General features: G+C 44.2%; 1 protein-coding gene across 1 annotated transcript; it reads right to left on the bottom strand.

Moving 5' to 3' along the window:
- Positions 1 to 591: 591 nt before the first annotated feature.
- Positions 592 to 6,588, bottom strand: LOC124011663 (augurin-A-like). Its single transcript, XM_046325125.1, has 4 exons — positions 6,433 to 6,588; positions 4,659 to 4,706; positions 3,906 to 4,066; positions 592 to 1,172 (listed from the first exon to the last, which is right to left on the bottom strand). The coding sequence occupies exons 1-4, from the start codon at positions 6,500 to 6,502 to the stop codon at positions 1,023 to 1,025; spliced, it is 429 nt and encodes a 142-aa protein (XP_046181081.1). The 5' UTR covers positions 6,503 to 6,588; the 3' UTR covers positions 592 to 1,022.
- Positions 6,589 to 18,503: the final 11,915 nt, after the last annotated feature.

The raw sequence follows: 18,503 nt of genomic DNA, 5'->3' as shown, positions 1-18,503 counted from the left end.
CCTATCACAGGGAGCAACTCAAACAACTCAAACACAACACACTTTAATTACACAATAGTAGCAGAAACCGTCCCAATCGGTCAGTGCTATCTGGGAACCTTGGGAGGTCCCAACTCAACAATGAAGTTGACGTGTTAAATGGTTACGGTAAGGGTTAAGGTTAGGGTTAGGGTTAGAGGTAAGGGTTAAGGTCAGGGTTGTGTTAGGGTTTAGGGTAGGGACATCCCAAGGATCCCGGATAGCACTAACTCAGTGGGACAAACCACATGTTAGAAGGGATAGCACTAACTCAGTGGGACAAACCACAGGTTAGAAGGGATAGCACTAACTCAGTGGGACAAACCACATGTTAGAAGGGATTGCACTCACTCCCTAGTTTCTCTTCTTTTTCTTCCATTAAACTGTTGACTGTGGTTGGTGCTGCCGTCTCCTCAGCTTGCTGTGTGGCCCCCCGTTTGCCATTATGTCACCACAATGTTTTGTGATAGATTGGCATCCAATCAACAGGCTGGTTGAGGTACTGCCTGTATCTGTACGGTCTGATGGTTCACCACACACTGGACACAACATGTACACGAGTGATGAATTATGAAAGGTTTTGACTGTCTTTATTTAGTTATTCAGACAGATCAACCCAATGCATTGTGGGTCCCATCACAGCATGTACATCAGCAGGTCTCAATCTCCCAGACAGCAAAGGATACAATGTAGAGACAGTGAAACCCAATCCATAGTCTGGGACAAGCATGTCTTAGCTCCATTTCTTGCATTACAGAGAAGGCTACATTACTGTAGGTGTGCAGAGTAGCATCAGAGGGATAAGTTGCAGAAGGCAGAAGAGGGAAGCACTTATGTGATTGGGACAGTTCAGCGATTTTACACAACATATTTGTTTCCTTCCTTTGAAGTAGTCTTCAGGAAGGGAACACATATCTTAATATGTAAAATATCAGAACCATCCCTTTACGCTCATGTGATTTTTATGTTGAGCCAGAGAAGCTGAGTAAATCACAGTGGGCCAATTAATAGTAGTCATAATTGACATTGGCGCCGTGTCTGTAGGAATCGGGGTCCTGGGGCCCGATGGGGGCGTTCTCGTCATAATGGTGCTGGCGACCTTGGTCTGACGACCGGGCCAGGTCCATCCAGTAGGACAGGTCAGTCTCAAGCCTCTGTGGGATGGATCGACAGCAAGAGATTAAACGTTAATGAAATCAAGCTAGAAGGCTCGTGAACTCGTTTGAATGAGAGTGAATAGACAAGGTATTAGAAGAGGTAGTGTGTGTATTTGTGTGACCGCTGTAGTTGGAGAGATCCATCTCAAGGACAACTGGAGATACAATGAAATAATATCATAGCAGATGCTTTGATCCAAAGTGACTTGCAGTACATTGAGTGCGTATATATATATATATATATATAATATATATATATATATATATACACACACTACCGTTCAAAAGTTTGGGGTCACTTAGATATATCCTTGTTTTTGAAATAACAGCACGTGTTTTATCCATTAAAATTACATCAAATTGATCAGAAATACAGTGTAGACATTGTTAAAGTTGTAAATGGCTATTGTAGCTGGAAACGGCAGATTTTTAATGGAAAATCTAGATAGGCGTACAGAGGCCCATTATCAGCAACCATCACTCCTGTGTTCTAATGGCATGTTGTGCTAGACATAAGTCCTCAACTGTCAGCTTCATTAAATAGTACTCAACATCAACAGTGAAGAGGAGACTCCGGGATGCTGGCCTTCTAGGCAGAGTTCCTCTGTCCAGTGTCTGTGTATTCTTGGCCATCTTAATCTTTTATTTTTATTGGCCAGTCTGAGAAATGGCTTTTCTCAGTCGCCTCTTGACGTTGAGACTGGTGTTTTGTGGGTACTATTTAATGACGCTGCCAGTTGAGGATTTGTGAGGCGTCTGTTTCTCAAACTAGACACTCTATAATGTACTTGTCCTCTTGCTCAGTTGTGCACCGGGGCCTCCCACTCTTCTTTCTATTCTGGTTAGGGCCAGTTTTCGCTGTTCTGTGAAGGGAATAGTACACAGCGTTGTACGAGATCTTCCGTTTCTTGGCAATTTCTCACATGGAATTGCCTTCATTTCTCAGAACAAGAATAGACTGACAAGTTTCAGAAGTAATTACTTTGTTTCTGGACATTTTGAGCCTGTAATCGAACCCACAAATGCTGATGCTCCAGATACTCAACTAGTCTAAAGAAGGCCAGTTTTATTGCTTCTTTAATCACAACAACAGTTTTCAGCTGTGCTAACATAATTACAAAAGGGTTTTCTAATGATCAATTAGCCTTTAAAAATGCTAAACTTGGATTAGCTAACACAACGTGCCATTGGAACACAGGAGTGATGGTTGCTGACAATGGGCCTCTGTACGCCTACTGTATGCAGTAGATATTCCATGAAAAAAATCTGCCGTTTCCAGCTACAATAGTCATTTACAACATTAATAATGTCTACACTGTATTTCTTATCAATTTGATGTTATTTTAATGGACAATTTTTTTTGCTTTTCATTCAAAAACAAGGACATTTCTAAGTGACCCCAAACTTTTGAACGGTAGAGTATATCATGTATGACACCAGTGGGAAATCAACCTAAAGTAGTGTAAACATGTTTAAATAGATGAGGTTTTGGAAGGGACGGTGTGTCTGAGCTGGAGTATGACTGGCGTTAGAGGGCAACCTCACGTTCGTCTTGAATAATTAACTGACACGTTTTCTATTAGGCATTTCTGAAGTCAGGGGGCTTTATGTGGCGAGACGGTTTGGACAGGTCTGTCACTGTTGGACGATGGCCGCAGATGTGAGAATAATATTACGGCCCCTCATCGACTGATGTTGGAGCTGTGATGAACTGACACACGCACACGCACACACACACACGGGGGCAGCTGCTGAGCCCGCTTGGAGACAGGTGTCACAGATACCGACATTAACCCAATCACACAGCCTCGCTAACGGTTATAAAAAATATCAACACACACCTTATAATAGAGCTGTCTGGACAGTGGAGAGAGGTTACACACACACACACACACACACTTTCTAATAGAACTGTCTGGATGGCGGAGTGGTTGCTTTGTGTTGCTAACACATTGCTGTAGACGGGAAGTCATGTCTCTATACAGCCTCTATGAGACTGAAGCAAACACAAAGACTGACCTTTTCATGTGTTCACCTGTCGTTCCTGTAAATGCCACCATGGGACTTATACAAGGATGGGAAAATAATCAGAGGTTCTATAACCATATTAAAGGGAAATCATTCAGATTAGATTAAAGGTACAATGAATTTAACTAGGAACATAATAGGAATGTGCTTGTACTGTGCTGTACATTCTTCCTGTAAGTCAGTTATTTGTAATATCACATGGAATTGTATATTTAAGTAATAAGGCATGGGTGGGTGTGGTATATGGCCTATACACCACGGATAACGGCTGTTCTTCTGTCGTGCCTGGATACAGCCCGTAGCCATGGTATATTGGTCAGATACCACAAACAACCGAGGTGCCTTATTGGTATTATAAACTGGTTACCAACGTAATTAGAGCAGTAAAAATAAATGTTCTGTCATACCCGTGGTATTCGGTCTGATATAACACAGCTGTCAGCCAATCAGCATTCAGGGCTCAAACCACCCAGTTTATAATACATGATAGTATAAGATGCAGTTGTAGTTTACTAGATCGGATTACTGTAAGGACTGTAGGAATGTTTTACTGACCAATGGGTAAAGCATCTGTGTGTGCAGAGTGCAGTGCATTGTGAAGGGCGCAGTGTGCAGTGCATTGTGAAGGGCGCAGTGTGCAGTGCATTGTGAAGGGCGCAGTGTGCAGTGCATTGTGAAGGGCGCAGCGTGCAGTGCACCTACCGCCTCGTCATAACCCATGTGCATAAACTGCATGATCCATTGCTGCACATCTGGCCTGCTGCGGTCCCAGATGTTCCTCTTGGGCCTCCGTAGGGAGGTCAGGAACTCTTTGGCCTTGGAGGGGGTCACAGCCACCCCTGCAGGCTTCGTACCTCCGCCCACTACGGAAATACAGGCAGGAGAGGTTAAGGGACAATTTGCGGATGTAAAGAAGTCAATAAGCACACCTGTTTGCCCACAGCAGGGTCGGAGGCAGGGGGAAGTATGCAGGGAGCAGGGGAGCTGTCAGTGACTGAGAGACAGAGTGGTTCTGACCGACTAGCAGTAGCCAGGACAGACAGGAGAGGAGCCTAAGGCTGCATCAGCGACACTCTATAAATATCAACGGGTCTCTTTAGATTATTTATAAGACTCATAAAGGCATCATCATCTGAAACTGTCACTTATCAATCCAGACACAGATCCCACAGAGGACTGCGTGTGTGGAGGTCTGTCTGAACTTGACAGGGCTATTCCAAGCTAGACAAGTGTGAAAAGTTTACCGCCTGAGGTGGATTTTGTCGATAAAGTTCTTTTTTTTGAAAACATTTTTATTTAACCTTTATTTAACTAAGCGAGTGAAAAAAGGTGAATTGTTTTCCTGGCGTGTATGACGCAGACATATCTGCATGTAGTGTGGCTCGGTGTAGTCAGTGTGTGTGTAGCCTCAGCTGTGAGATGTTTCTAATGAGAAACAGCCATAATCCATATTACCATCCCTTTTCTTCAGTAGTCTGTGGAGCTTGTTCTCCCCTGCGCCATCTGTTGGGAGACGCACAGACAAAAGAGGTTAAAGAAAGACAAAGCAGATATATTGTACTTGATCTAAACATTGCATCAGTTTGTATTAACTGTTATATCACTATTACGAAAGACGTACACTGAGTGTACAAAATATTTGCATCGAGTTGCACCCCCTTTCGGCCTCAGAACAGCCTCCATTCGTCAGAGCGTGGACTCCACAAGGTGCTGGCCCATGTTGACTCCTATGCTTCCCACAGTTGTGTCAAGTTGGCTGGATGTTTTTGGGGCGGTGAGCCTGTTTGTTTATTTTGAAGAACATTTGCCATTGTAACCTCACCCACCGAATGCACTCTTGACTCCTTTCAATGCGCACGACAATTCTGTTTCTCTGAATTGCCTTGTGAAAGCCTAACACTGTAATGATTCTATTTGATCATTTAGCTAGTCATGTTGGCAATAGAACACACTTTTAAATCGTGCCCACCTGACCCAGTTTGAGATTTAGAATGGATCGTTTGAGGATTGCGTAAACAACAACGGTAATTGTGTGATTGCAGGGTTGTGTTCCAAACGAAACAACGACAACTATGCTCGCTGTAGTTCCCCAAATGGCACAGCTAAAAAAAAAATTAAAACATATAATTGAAGAATCTTCTTTGAGTTATAAAAGTGCATTGAAATTGCTTAGGAACCAGTTAGACCTGGCACATTTAAATGATTTTGTCTTATGTTGCACCTACCCCACATTCTCCAGGAACACTATCATCGTGTTACAGAATATATCCAGAGTATTTTCGGATTTCGTTTTCAACAAATGTGGGGAAAAGTACAATAAAATGGACATAAAATCAACAGTGTAATGTTTGGATTCAGTCTTATGTCAGGTGTGCCCAACTTTGGTCTAATCATGTTCCCATTATCTCCAAACGGTTCCCTTTCAATTGTTACCATGGTTATGCATAGGCTTTGCATATTTATTCTGTCAGAAACATTTCAATGTAGCCCTATCCATACAGGCCCATTCCCACAAGTGTAAAGGGTCATGGACGTGTTGTATAAATGTAGTTCTTTAAATGCAGTGGGGCGTGGTCTGACGGCCGGTTAGAGAGGTAGTGAGCAGAGACCTTCTTCCTCGAGCTAGCAGACTAGCAGACAGTAGACGGTAGGAGGGTGATATTCACGGACAAACAATGTGACACGAGGGTGTGAAATCCTCCCTCCAGGAGCTGTGGTTTGGTTTGACCTCCTTTTGTCCTCCACACACAAATACTTCAATCCATCTCTCTCTCCTTTTTTTTTACTCTCCCTCCCTCTTGCTATTCTCTTGGTTTTATACCTCTCCTTTTTATCTCGCTCTCTCTTCTAATCATTATTCTTTCTCCCGGTGAGCTTCAAAAATCAAAGCTTCCTACAGAGCATCCAAGGTGGTGGCCACAAGGCGGATAGAATAGCCACTGAACTCTTTCAAAATCAGACGTCACACTTGTCCTCAAGGAGAAGAAAAAAATCCAGTCTTGGCCGACCTCAGCAATTTCGAAAAAGAGTGAGATGGGAAAAATATTGAGACTGGCGTGCAGGCCCCCTTTTCGAAAATCTCTATTCTACGTAACAATTTTGTCACGTGGCAACATACTATGACATTTGAATGCATCAACCTGCAAATTTACAGTATACATGTGATGGTCTGTGAGTACACTCAATCACAAATGTACAATATGAATGTGAGTGACGGAAGGGTTTTTACCTGAGTGAGCGCAGTAGGAGAGGAAGACCGTTAGCAGTAGAACCTGCAGACAGAGGTTGTGGAAAGCCATGGTCTCCGTCTCTGTCCCAGATGTCTCTCTGAGCTTCGGGAAGCAGTGGGTAGAAGAAGCGGGAAGAGAATCAGGAGCAGTGGAAACAGGAGTCTCCCCACAGGCCCAGAGAACAAACATTCCTCCCTGGAGGAAAACCTGCTTGTGCCGGTTCAGGAATGTCGTAAAAGGAAGACCCAGCCAAACAGAAGCACTCGGTCATTCTCTCTCATTCAATGTGTGGGTGATATGTTTGTTGGATGGGTAACGCTTTATTTGGATAGTCCATCTGTAGACGGTCTACAAGCTATTAGTAACACTTCAACTAACTATCTACTAATCACAACCTTATCCTAGCCCTAAACTTAACACTTACCCTAACCCTTATTCTAAACCTAGCCCTAAACTTAACACTTACCCTAACCCTTATTCTAAACCTAGCCCTAAACTTAACACTTATTCTAAACCTAGCCCTAAACTTATTCTAAACCTAAACCCTGGCCCTGGACTTAACACTTACCCTAACCCTTATTCTAAACCTAGCCCTAAACTTAACACTTACCCTAACCCTTATTCTAAACCTAGCCCTAGACTTAACACTTACCCTAACCCTTATTCTAAACCTAGCCCTAAACTTAACACTTACCCTAACCCTTATTCTAAACCTAGCCCTAGACTTAACACTTACCCCAACCCTTATTCTAAACCTAGCCCTAAGCATCTGAGGCAGTTGCTAATCAACAGATACTTTCAACAAACTAGGTGTAGGGGTCCCGAGTGGTGCAGCGGTCTAAGGCACTGCATGTCAGTGCTAGAGGCGTCACTACAGACCCTGGTTCGATTCCAGGCTGTATCACAACAGGCCGTGATTGGGAGACCCATAGGGCGGAGCACAATTGGCCCAGTGTTGTCCAGGTTAGGGTTTGGCCGTGAAAGGCCGTCATTGTAAATACGAATTTCTTCTTAACTGACTTACCTGGTTAAATAAATAAAAATCTAAAAATGAGCATCTGTAGAGAATGGACTTTTTGGGACTATCCAAATAAAGTGTGACTGAGCATTACTACATCTAGAGTAGTGTCCGTTTAAGATATTGTGCTTTCTCTAACTGAGATGATCTGATGTTTTTTCTGTCAATTGTCTTTACACAGAAAGTGGGAATTGTAACTGTCAAACAACTTGTCAAAGCCTGATCAATGATGTCATAGAAACACAGAAGAATGTCCTCAAAGACAACGCAGAAAACCTCCATATCATATTTCCTCCACATAGTCGGCAGTCAATGATAGTTTTCCTGTGTGCTTTTTTTTCAGACCAAGTAGTAACTCAACAAATTGTATCATGATGCTGCAATCAACAACTCGGGGACCATATTTATGGAACACAACTCAAGGAAGTTTTCCCCTGGGGCATGTTTCCATGCAGAAAGAGCAAAATATCTCAAGGGAAGGACAGATGTTTCTGAACATGAAAAAACACATCTCCATAGAGAGGAAAAAAAAAACTTTTGAATTTCATTTCCTTACTTTACTTTGAAGTTTGTCGAAGCCCCAAGATCATGGAGACTAGTCCTCTCTACACAGGTAGGGGGCAGTACATTTGATTTGAAATTGTTCCAATTCTGCACCCTTTTCCCAGTACCTACTCATTCAAGGGTTTTTCTTTATTTGTACTATTTTCTACTTTGTAGAATAATAGTGAAGATGTTAAAACTATGAAATAGCACATATAGAAACACGCAGTAAAGTGTTAAACAAATCAAAATATATTTTAGAGTTGAGATTATTCAAAGGAGCCACCATTTGCCTTGATGACAGCTTTGCACAATCTTGGCATTCTCTCAAAAATCTTCATGAGGTAGACACCTGGAATGCATTTCAATTAACAGGTGTACCTTGTTAAAAGTTCATTTGTGGAATTTCTTTCCTTCTTAATGTGTTTGAGCTAATCAGTTGTGTTGTGACAAAGCAGGGATGGTATACAGAAGATAGCCCTATTTGGTAAAAGACCAAGTCCATATTATGGCAAGAACAGCTCTCAACTGTCTCTTATGAGGACCGCCACAGGAAAGGAAGACCCAGAGTTACCTCTGCTGCAGAGGATAAGTTCATTAGTTACCAGCTTCAGATTGCAGCCCAAATAAATGCTTCACAGAGTTCAAGTAACAGACCAGTGGTGACCTGTCATTCAGCGCAGGGCCCCACCTGTTTGCAAACAATATAACAATGTAAAAAAAACTATTTAATTAAAGCTGCATAAATAAAGCCACATCTGGGGTGGCATGTAGCCTAGTGGTTAGAGCGTTGGGCCAGTAACCGGTAAGGTTCCTGGATCGAATCCCTGAGCTGACAAGGTAAAAATCTGTCATTCTGCCCATTAACAAGATAGTTATCCCCCTGTTCCCTGGTAGGCTGTCATTGTAAATAAGAATTAGTTCTTAACTGACTTGCCTGATTCCATCTTTAAAAAAAATAAAAACATGGTTTATTTTTTGCTTTCTTGAGTAAGGCATCTCCAAAATGCAGGTGTTTCAGTCTAGGTCAGTGCTTTCTGTGGTGGTGGGGCAAGCTAGCAGAAAATACAAAGTATTGCGCCTGATTGGCTCAGTTTTCTGTCACTCATGGGACAGTACGTCACCCCTAAGTCTAAGGTTAAAGCTCTAAAAATGTTTCCCCTTGGGTTCTGCCATAGAGTTCTATTAGAAGCGTCCATCCAAGAAGGCTCAAGGTCATTGGCCACAACTAGAATGACATCAAATCACATTATATCCACAGTAGCTTTGATTGGACTGAACATGTCAACATCTTACTTTCAAAGTCTTAGCTAGCAGTAATCATCATAAATCAAGTCGACAATCTACTGGCACATCCTTTTTAATCCTTGTCATATGAAGAGAAATAATGAAGAGAAATTATAGATAAATACTTTTGACCAGGTCCCATAGGACAATAAAGGGAACACTGTGCCGTTTGAGACGCAAACTCAAGAATCTCCCAAAACATGACGGTCAACCAAGATGACACCCCCACATTTAAGACATTCTGCAACCTTGTCTGGTCTCTGCTGAAGGTAGGAGAGCTGTTAAAGGCATTATGAGTGAAATCAATAATTGGATATATTACCATCAGTTCTCTTTCTCTTCAGTGCTGTTGGGGACAGGAGGCAAGGCAACAATGTGCTCTCTTATTGTGTTGAATACCTCATTGACCCTCTCTGCAGATTGCAAATCAAGGAATGATGTGTTTGTTAGTGTGGCATTGTGAAAATGTATCAGTGTCTATTCCAGATTATGGACAAACCATCTTTATCCTTGTCCCTAGGAGACATGGAACAGCTCCTGGTCTATTTCTTATTGTGGTGTACAGACAGTATACCAAAAGTACATTAAAAACACAGGACACGACAAGACTCACCTCTAGGCCTGTTGTCCGCCTCAATCCCAATATTTATTAATATACTCAATAAAATTGTCCACAAGAAAGAAATCCCCTCCAGCAAAGCGTAGGACCACAAAATGTACCATATGTTTTTAATACATACTAATTGGCTACCAGTCTGTTGGTAAATATATACAGTGGGGAGATCAAGTATTTGATACACTGCCGATTTTGCAGGTTTTCCTACTTACAAAGCATGTAGAGGTCTGTAATTTTTATCATAGGTACACTTCAACTGTGAGAGACGGAATCTATAACAAAAATCCAGAAAATCACATTGAATGATTTTCAAGTAATAATTAGCATTTTATTGCATGACATAAGTATTTGATCACCTACCAACCAGTAAGAATTCCGGCTCTCACAGACCTGTTCGTTTTTCTTTAAGAAGCCTTCCTGTTCTCCACTCATTGCCTGTATTAACTGCACCTGTTTGAACTCGTTACCTGTATAAAAGACACCTGTCCACACACTCAATCAAACAGACTCCAACCTCTCCATAATGGCCAAGAACAGGGAGCTGTGTAAGGAATACAGTTGTAGACCTGCACAAGGCTGGGATGGGCTACAGGACAATAGGCAAGCAGCTTGGTGAGAAGGCAACAACTGTTAGCGCAATTATTAGAAAATGGAAGAGATTTTGCGAGATCTTGACCAACGACCTCCTTCCCTCAGTAAGAGCATTGAAGATGGGTCGTGGCTGGGTCTTCCAGCTTGACAACGACCCGAAACACACAGCCAGGGCAACTAAGGAGTGGCTCCGGAAGAAGCATCTCAAGGTCCTGGAGTGGCCTAGCCAGTCTCCAGACCTGAACCCAATACAAAATCTTTGGAGGGAGCTGAAAGTCCGTATTGCCCAGCGACAGCCCTGAAACCTGAAGGATCTGGAGAAGGTCTGTATGGAGGAGTGGGCCAAAATCCCTGCTGCAGTGTGTGCAAACCTGGTCAAGAACTACAGGAAACATATGATCTCTGTAATTGCAAACAAGGGTTTCTGTACCAAATATTAAGTTCTGCTTTTATGATGTATAAAATGCAAATTAATTACTTAAATCATACAATGTGATTTCCTGGATTTTTGTTTTAGATTCCGTCTCTCACAGTTGAAGTGTACCTATGATAACAATTAGACCTCTACATGCTTTGTAAGTAGGAAACACTGCCGATTTTGCAGGTTAAATACTTGTTCTCCCCACTGTAGATCATTGTCTATGGGATCAAATATTTATCTTTACCTTGTTAGTAAATTAGATCCAATACATTTACCAATGCAAGCATTTGATCACATTCCATTGTTTACTAAGGCAAGATGAAATGAAAGCATTTCCCTGTGCTTCAAAGCAAGCCATCCTTCTGCGGGCGATGTTCAGTTAATGGTAGATTAGGCTTTCAGGGAGCCACTGCTTCACCCACTGACAGGACGCTATGGCAAACATCTGTCAGCGTGCAGACTGACTCCTTAAGAGTCAAGACACACTGAGAGAACTCAGCTGCTGTGGCTTGCATGGGAGTCACACGACAGACCCCTCTGTCTGTAAGGCACATGCACGCAGGGGACAATCCCCTTGTGATTAGCATGTGATAATCTGTGAATAGCATTATGAACTGGGATGGAACACACCTTAACCTTGGAGTTTGAATGGTTTGCCTGGCACGTACCCTTCGAGTGAGAGGATCAGTCTGTGATCCTGTGAGAGGAAGGAATACCTGCACTCAGCGCAGGCCTGGTCTTTGCTGTGAAACAGGGTTCAAAGAGAAGTCAGAGAGATGGGCGAAAATCTCTCTCTTGCACACACACACACACACACACACACACACTGGGGGAATAACTAACACTTAAGATGGGTAGATTCTGAGAAATAGGAGAAAGGTCACGCTTCATGAGATTTGTACATAACACACAGCATCGTAATGCTCCTTTGTGTGGTTTCTTAGAGCTGTCAGCCGTAGATAAGTGTTTAGGTGTACTGTGTATCTACGAGGATGATACACACTACACCATCTTAACCTGACACCATCTCTACATCCACCTATCCTATCCCCTCCGTCCATCTGTTACCATGGCAACTGGGGTAGGGCTTGTTCTTTAAAGTGTGTGTTAATGGTCAAATTTCACCCCATGTTGCATGATCAACCCGCACGCCACTACGCAGCATGTCCTATGCCCTGTCACCACACAGTATGCCCTATGCCCTGCCACCACACAGCATGCCCTATGCCCTGCCCCACTACACAGCATGCCCTATGCCCTGCCACCACAGGCCACTACACAGCATGCCCTATGCCCTGCCACCACAGGCCACTACACAGCATGCCCTATGCCCTGCCACCAGGCCACTACACAGCATGCCCTATGCCCTGCCACCACAGGCCACTACACAGCATGCCCTATGCCCTGCCACCACAGGCCACTACACAGCATGCCCTATGCCCTGCCACCACAGGCCACTACACAGCATGCCCTATGCCCTGCCACCACAGGCCACTACACAGCATGCCCTATGCCCTGCCACCACAGGCCACTACACAGCATGCCCTATGCCCTGCCACCACAGGCCACTAGCATGCCCTATGCCCTGCCACCACAGGCCACTGCCCTATGCCCTGCCACCACAGGCCACTACATGCCCTATGCAGCCACTACATGCCCTACCACAGGCCACTGCCCCTATGCCCTGCCACCACAGGCCACTACACAGCATGCCCTATGCCCTGCCACCACAGGCCACTACATAGCATGCCCTATGCCCTGCCACCACAGGCCACTACACAGCATGCCCTATGCCCTGCCACCACAGGCCACTACACAGCATGCCCTATGCCCTGCCACCACAGGCCACTACACAGCATGCCCTATGCCCTGCTACCACACAGTATTTCATATTCACTGCCTCTCTCTGATCTCTCTCAGTCAGCATGACATGCAGTTGCTGCCGGCCAGGGGAAAGAACACACAGATATGAAGAGGGGAAAAAAAATATTGGAGAATTCAAACACATCCACACCACTGCTCTTCGAATCCCTCAATAGTAAGTTACAGACATCTCTGGTATGTGAATTTGCATAGGGTCGATTACACGGATTAAGCAAGTTATTTTTAGTTCAAGAATAAACTAAATCTGTGTTCAGGAAACTAGACCCGAGTAGTAGGTTTAAGCAAGCCAGAATTCTGACAGACAAACATGTTGCTAGCTGCTGCACGATTGTACTTTTCCATGAATCAATTGTTTAACAATTTTAAACTTGTGCACCAAGCACATCTTCTGAGAGGAGAGCGTTGCATGCAACGACTGTTCAAGACAAGTTTAAAGAAACAGACTTTTCACAAGAAGTAAAGATCCGGGGCCCTGGGAGTTTAATTGGGTCGTAGAAAGGCGGTTTCACACACAGAACACATACAGATTTATTGTTCATGGACACAAAACAAGGCAAAGTCAAGTGTATGAGAGACCTGATCTGGCGTCAACATGTGTTCTCTGTCTATCACACATACAGTACTGAGCATCAGATGACCTCCATGCAGAGGTACGTGTCACTATAAGTCTTTTCCAGGGTCCTCTGAGGACGTAGAGTAGGCCTCCATATACAATTTGGTTGGTTCCAGTTCTGGTCCCGTAATCATAAAACGTCTCAGAGTAGGAGTGCTGATCTAGGATCAGTTTTTAATTTTAGATCACAATTCATTAGATTACATGGACAGGGGGGCCTGATCCTAGATCAGCATTCCTACTCTGAGTCTCTTGATACGGCCCTAGATCTAAGATCTAAGCTGATCCTACACTGGTTTTTATATACATAGTTGTTGTTGTGGTTCCTCACTCCTCGTCAGGGTCGGACAGCTCATAGCCCAGGCAGCTGGCGGAGGGGAAGTGAGCCCAGAAGGTTCTGGACAGTTCTTCAATCTTTTCATAACCAGCATGTTCGCGCAGAGCCTCCACCCAGCCGAAGAAGTCAGAGGTGGTCAGAGCCCTGTTGGGCATGCTGCGCTTCTCACGCCCCACATCTGCTGCTGGATAACCAATGAGAGCTCGAGAATGGATGAGGATGTCAAAAGGGAACCAATCAGAGGTTGAGTGAATGATGCTGCACTTCACTAAGACTGGACACATGACACAACTTGACATGTTGATAGCTGTTTACTACATACATTATTTTCAGTGTAATACACAATCTGTATTCATTGATTATACATGTGTGTTTGTGACATTGATAGAACCACCGTACGGAACCTTTGCTAAAGGGCAGTCTGCCTCACCAATGGAAAAATCTACACTGCAATTTTCCCACTTCCCAGCCTCCCTGCTACACCAACCATAACAGCCTCGTTCATTTCTCAATGTTCACCTCTCTGTCACCCCTTCACTACAACCTGAGCTTCAGCCGCATTCCTTTAACCAAAGTCAATAAAATACCTTGTAAAAAACGGCTTGTCTTCAAATTGAAACCAAAGCCCCTGTTGAGCATCTCAGTCTTATGGTTGATTAAAGACCAGTCTGGAGCGAGTGGCTCCGGACATCCCCTAGGCCCAGAGATAGGCCTCCCACTGTGGGGTGGTGGGAGAGAGGCCCAGGTCCACGCTGGGAAAGCAGGCTGGGACAACAACACTCCACAGCTCCCAACTCAAACATAACAACGGTGTGAGTGAGAGACTATAGAAATATGATGATAACTGAACACCACCATGTAGTGTGGAGGCCCCAAGGAAGTCTTCTCTCACATCTGTCCCTCTGACCTCTCTCCTGGCCTCTTGCTGTGTGTGTACATACACTGAATGTACAAAACATTAAGAACACCTTCCTAATATTGAGTTGCACCCCCAACCCCCCCGTCCTTTTGCCCTCAGAACAGCCTCAGTTCGTCAGGGCATGGACTCTACTAGGTGTTCCACAGGGATGCTGCCCCATGTTGACTCCAATGATTCCCACAGTTGTGTCAAGTTGGCTGGATGTCCTTTGAGCGGTGAACCATTCTTAATACATACGGGAAACTGTTGAGCGTGGAAAAACCCAGCAGCATGGCAGTTCTTGACCAACTTAAACCGGTGCACCTCACACCTACTACCATACCCATTTGTCTTTCCCATTCACCCTTTGCATGGCACACATACACAATCCATTTATGTCTCAAGACTTTAGCCCGGTCTCCTCCCCTTCGTCTACACTGATTTAACAAGTGACATCAATAATGGATCACAGCTTTCACCTGGATTCACCTGGTCAGTCTCATGAAAAGAGCAGGTGTTCTTAATGTTTTGTTCACTCAGTGTGTCTTCAAGCTACAGTTGCACAACTCAACATATTGAAATCAACATTGCTAGGGTTGGTTTGATTGAATCCAACCCCATCTTGGTAACCCCTGGTTACCCAGTCTCCCGGTAACACACACTCACCTTTGCCATCTTCTCCTGCTGTTTCCTCAGCCCCTGTGTTAGAGGGAGAAAAGACAACTATTCATACTGAAGGCACCCTATGGGTCTTCACGGTGACTCACACAGCCCTGTTGATGGGTGACTTGTGACAAAACAGAGATAAAGTGAATTAGTCTAGCTAGTGTTCTCAGTATTAAAGTGGATTTCATTGTACCAATCTCTCTTTCTCACTAGGATTCTCACCCCCCCCCCACCCCCCCATATCTTTGTCTCTATCTCTGACATTGCCCAACATGCTGGGCAGGCAGCAGCAGATTAACAGATGGGGGTGTTGCAGACAGAGAGAGGGAGATGGGGGCAGCGAGGTGGAAAACAGGGGATGAAGAGGATATGGAGCGGCTGACTGCTAAGTGCTGCGCCTGGCCCTGGACTGCTCTGACATTCAGACATTCACAGCCTTTATTAAATCTCCTCAGAGGATAGGAGGGTCGCGGCAGATCAATGAAGTAAGTAAGTAAAGGCCAGTGGAGAAACACACACCTGGGTTCAGCTACTATTTGTATACATTTCAACATACTTTATTCTGGGCTTGATTGAGCTTGCCTGGCACAATAGAACCATTAGAATAGTCGGAAAAATACAAACCCTGCCCATCTGGCACTCCAGGCAGACCCGAAGCAAACGCTAAACGTATTAGAAAAGTCTTGAATAGTATTTGGACCCAGGTCTGGGAGGATACACAGAGGATGGGAAAGATAAACGCTCAGCTTGGTCAACAGAGACTAGAGAGAGCTAAGCAAGGTAGGCACACAGTGTAATACTTCTACAGTCTCAATGAAAACGAAAGGAGGAGAGAGAAAGCGACAGAAGGGAATGAACTGCGACTGGTCTATTCTGACGCACATAACCCACAACCAGCTGCTTTTCATCAGAACAACGCCATTTCCACTCGATCAAATATCTCGGAGTGATGTTGTGACAAAAGCTCTGCCTCTCTGAATAGCCAATACTGCACATGCATTGTGTAGTCAAGGCAAGCAGGAAGAAGCTCTATTCAATTAAATGTACAGTATTGTGGTGTGTTGTTGAAACGGTACCAATGGTCCTTATACCAATACAAAGAACACTGTGTTTCATTTGAAAGAAAAACCTTCAAAACTTTCTCCTCGTATTCCACAATAAAATCCAAGTTGACAGAAAAATGTGTGACTGTAAACAATGTAAAGAGATATGTTGAGGACTAAACTTCATATTTGGTGCATCGAGACAGAACCCAGTAAAAACACTATAATCAATACCTGTCTTATGTGTTGCTGTTGACTGTACCGGCTGTTGAAATGTCAGAAGGTTACATTCCTAGTGAACTAATGGACAACATTCCCTCAGGGTAAACAAACTGTATCTCCAAGGTAATTAGTTCCAGTTGACGGTTTCTGAGAGTTGCTCCAGACTACAGTAAGAGACAACAGCAGGCCAATAACAGTCTCATTCAGATGTAACATGCAACATCTCAATAGTGGAGGATTCCTCTCTCTATCTCCTCTTATCCATTTATAGCACAAAGAGCGGAGAACCCAGTAGAGTGGTAGTGCACTTCTCTTTTCTCAGTTCTTTCACATCAGCCCACCGGGATATTGGAGAGATGAATTGAAGAGAGGCCGCCACCACTTCAGACTTGAGTTTCATCCGAGTACACCTCACAATCCAATACTAACCCTATGCGCAAAACAGGTTCAAATGACGTTGAAGAGATGTTTTGTACTCACCCGGACCGTCATGGTTGCCTTCCGTTATCACTGATGAAAATGACACAGGCTCGAGGCTCTCGCCACTGTGGAGTCCTAACAGGCTGACTTACATATTAGAGAGAGGAGAGAGCCAGCAGGACGACCCAGAGCAGCATTGAGACACAAAGACGAGGCATGGCTCTGCACGGTGGTAGGCCGCACAAAGACAGGAACACAACCATAACCTGTGAGAAATTGTCACAGCGTTTACCCCCCCCCCCCCCCCGTGCTCATTCTGTACCATCTTAAGGTTCATCTTGGGGAGAGGAGTTGTGCCAGAGAACGACACAACAAAGTAGGTTTGAATCAAGCAGGAAGACTAAGAGATACATTTAACATTTTGAAGGTACATTTCAGATTTTGCAGCAGGTGCAATGTTGGCATTTCCCCCCCAGTAACAGAATAAATCACCCAAAACAAAATCAATAAACAAACTTCATTTACACTGATACAGGTACCTGGTGCTGGATCCGGGCTCTTGGTCCTCTTGCTCTGTGTGTGTGTGTGTGTGTGTAGCGTGTGTATGTCCAGATATACAGAGACACTGGATGAGAGGACAGATACAGTAAACAGAGCTGTCCAGGATATGTTGGTCCTTCACACTTCAGATCCACAAGCCATACCTTACCTCCGGAACCAACCCCCTCTTTCCTACCCGGTCCCCACTTCTCACACCTGAAGCAGGTATGTCAACGGACTGAAAGGCTTCCTTTGTGGACGAAGGGGGAGACGGAGGAGGGGAATGTCAACACCCTCTTACCCTTCACCAACTAGGTCCGATGCAGACAAATTGTACCCGTCTAGATAACTTACAATTGCTTATGTTCCCGAGCATGACAATCATGTACTGTTGCAGAAAATAGTATTTGTCTGTTAATATCGTCCATTCATGTAATAAAACACAATTATCAATCATCCTTTCATGTACAGTAAAACGTTCGATCAATACCTGCACATCTTGAAAGTGACAAAACCTCAAAGAAAATGGATGCATGTGTGACGTCGAGATAAAAGCGTCTGCTAAATGGCACACATTATAATATTAGAAAAGACAAAACTATACAAACATCACATAGTCTTACACGTACCGTAACTGTGAGCCAAGGACTGCGTTCTCTCTCGGCTCCTCTTTATGTACTTCTACACGGTCTCAACCAGACGACCACAATGGAGGCCTCAAATACAGTCCACATTCACCTCCGTTTGTCCCTGAGGAGTTGTACAGGAGCATTTACGTCTCAGCAACACCTGTCTTGGATCTGGCTAGCTATAGCTACACTCATTTATATCGAGGAAAGAGACAACATGGATACCATGGGTTCGGTTGTAAAGGCAGTGTCTGCTTCCCAAATGACATCCTATTACCTAAATAGTCCATTACTTTTGACCAGGGGCCCATAAGGTGCAATTTGGGACAAGCCATATTGGGA

Source organism: Oncorhynchus gorbuscha, linkage group LG23 (assembly GCF_021184085.1).
Source record: "Oncorhynchus gorbuscha isolate QuinsamMale2020 ecotype Even-year linkage group LG23, OgorEven_v1.0, whole genome shotgun sequence".
NCBI lineage: Eukaryota > Metazoa > Chordata > Actinopteri > Salmoniformes > Salmonidae > Oncorhynchus > Oncorhynchus gorbuscha.
This window is presented reverse-complemented; position numbering and strand designations above follow the sequence as displayed.

Coding starts and splice junctions, on each gene's coding strand:
- LOC124011663 (XM_046325125.1), bottom strand. CDS start 6,502: ATGGCTTTCCACAACCTCTGTCTGCAGGTTCTACTGCTAACGGTCTTC. Junction 4,707..6,432: donor CTCCTACTGCGCTCACTCAG/GTAAAAACCCTT, acceptor GTCTCCCAACAG/ATGGCGCAGGGGAGAACAAG. Junction 1,173..3,905: donor ACATGGGTTATGACGAGGCG/GTAGGTGCACTG, acceptor TCCATCCCACAG/AGGCTTGAGACTGACCTGTC.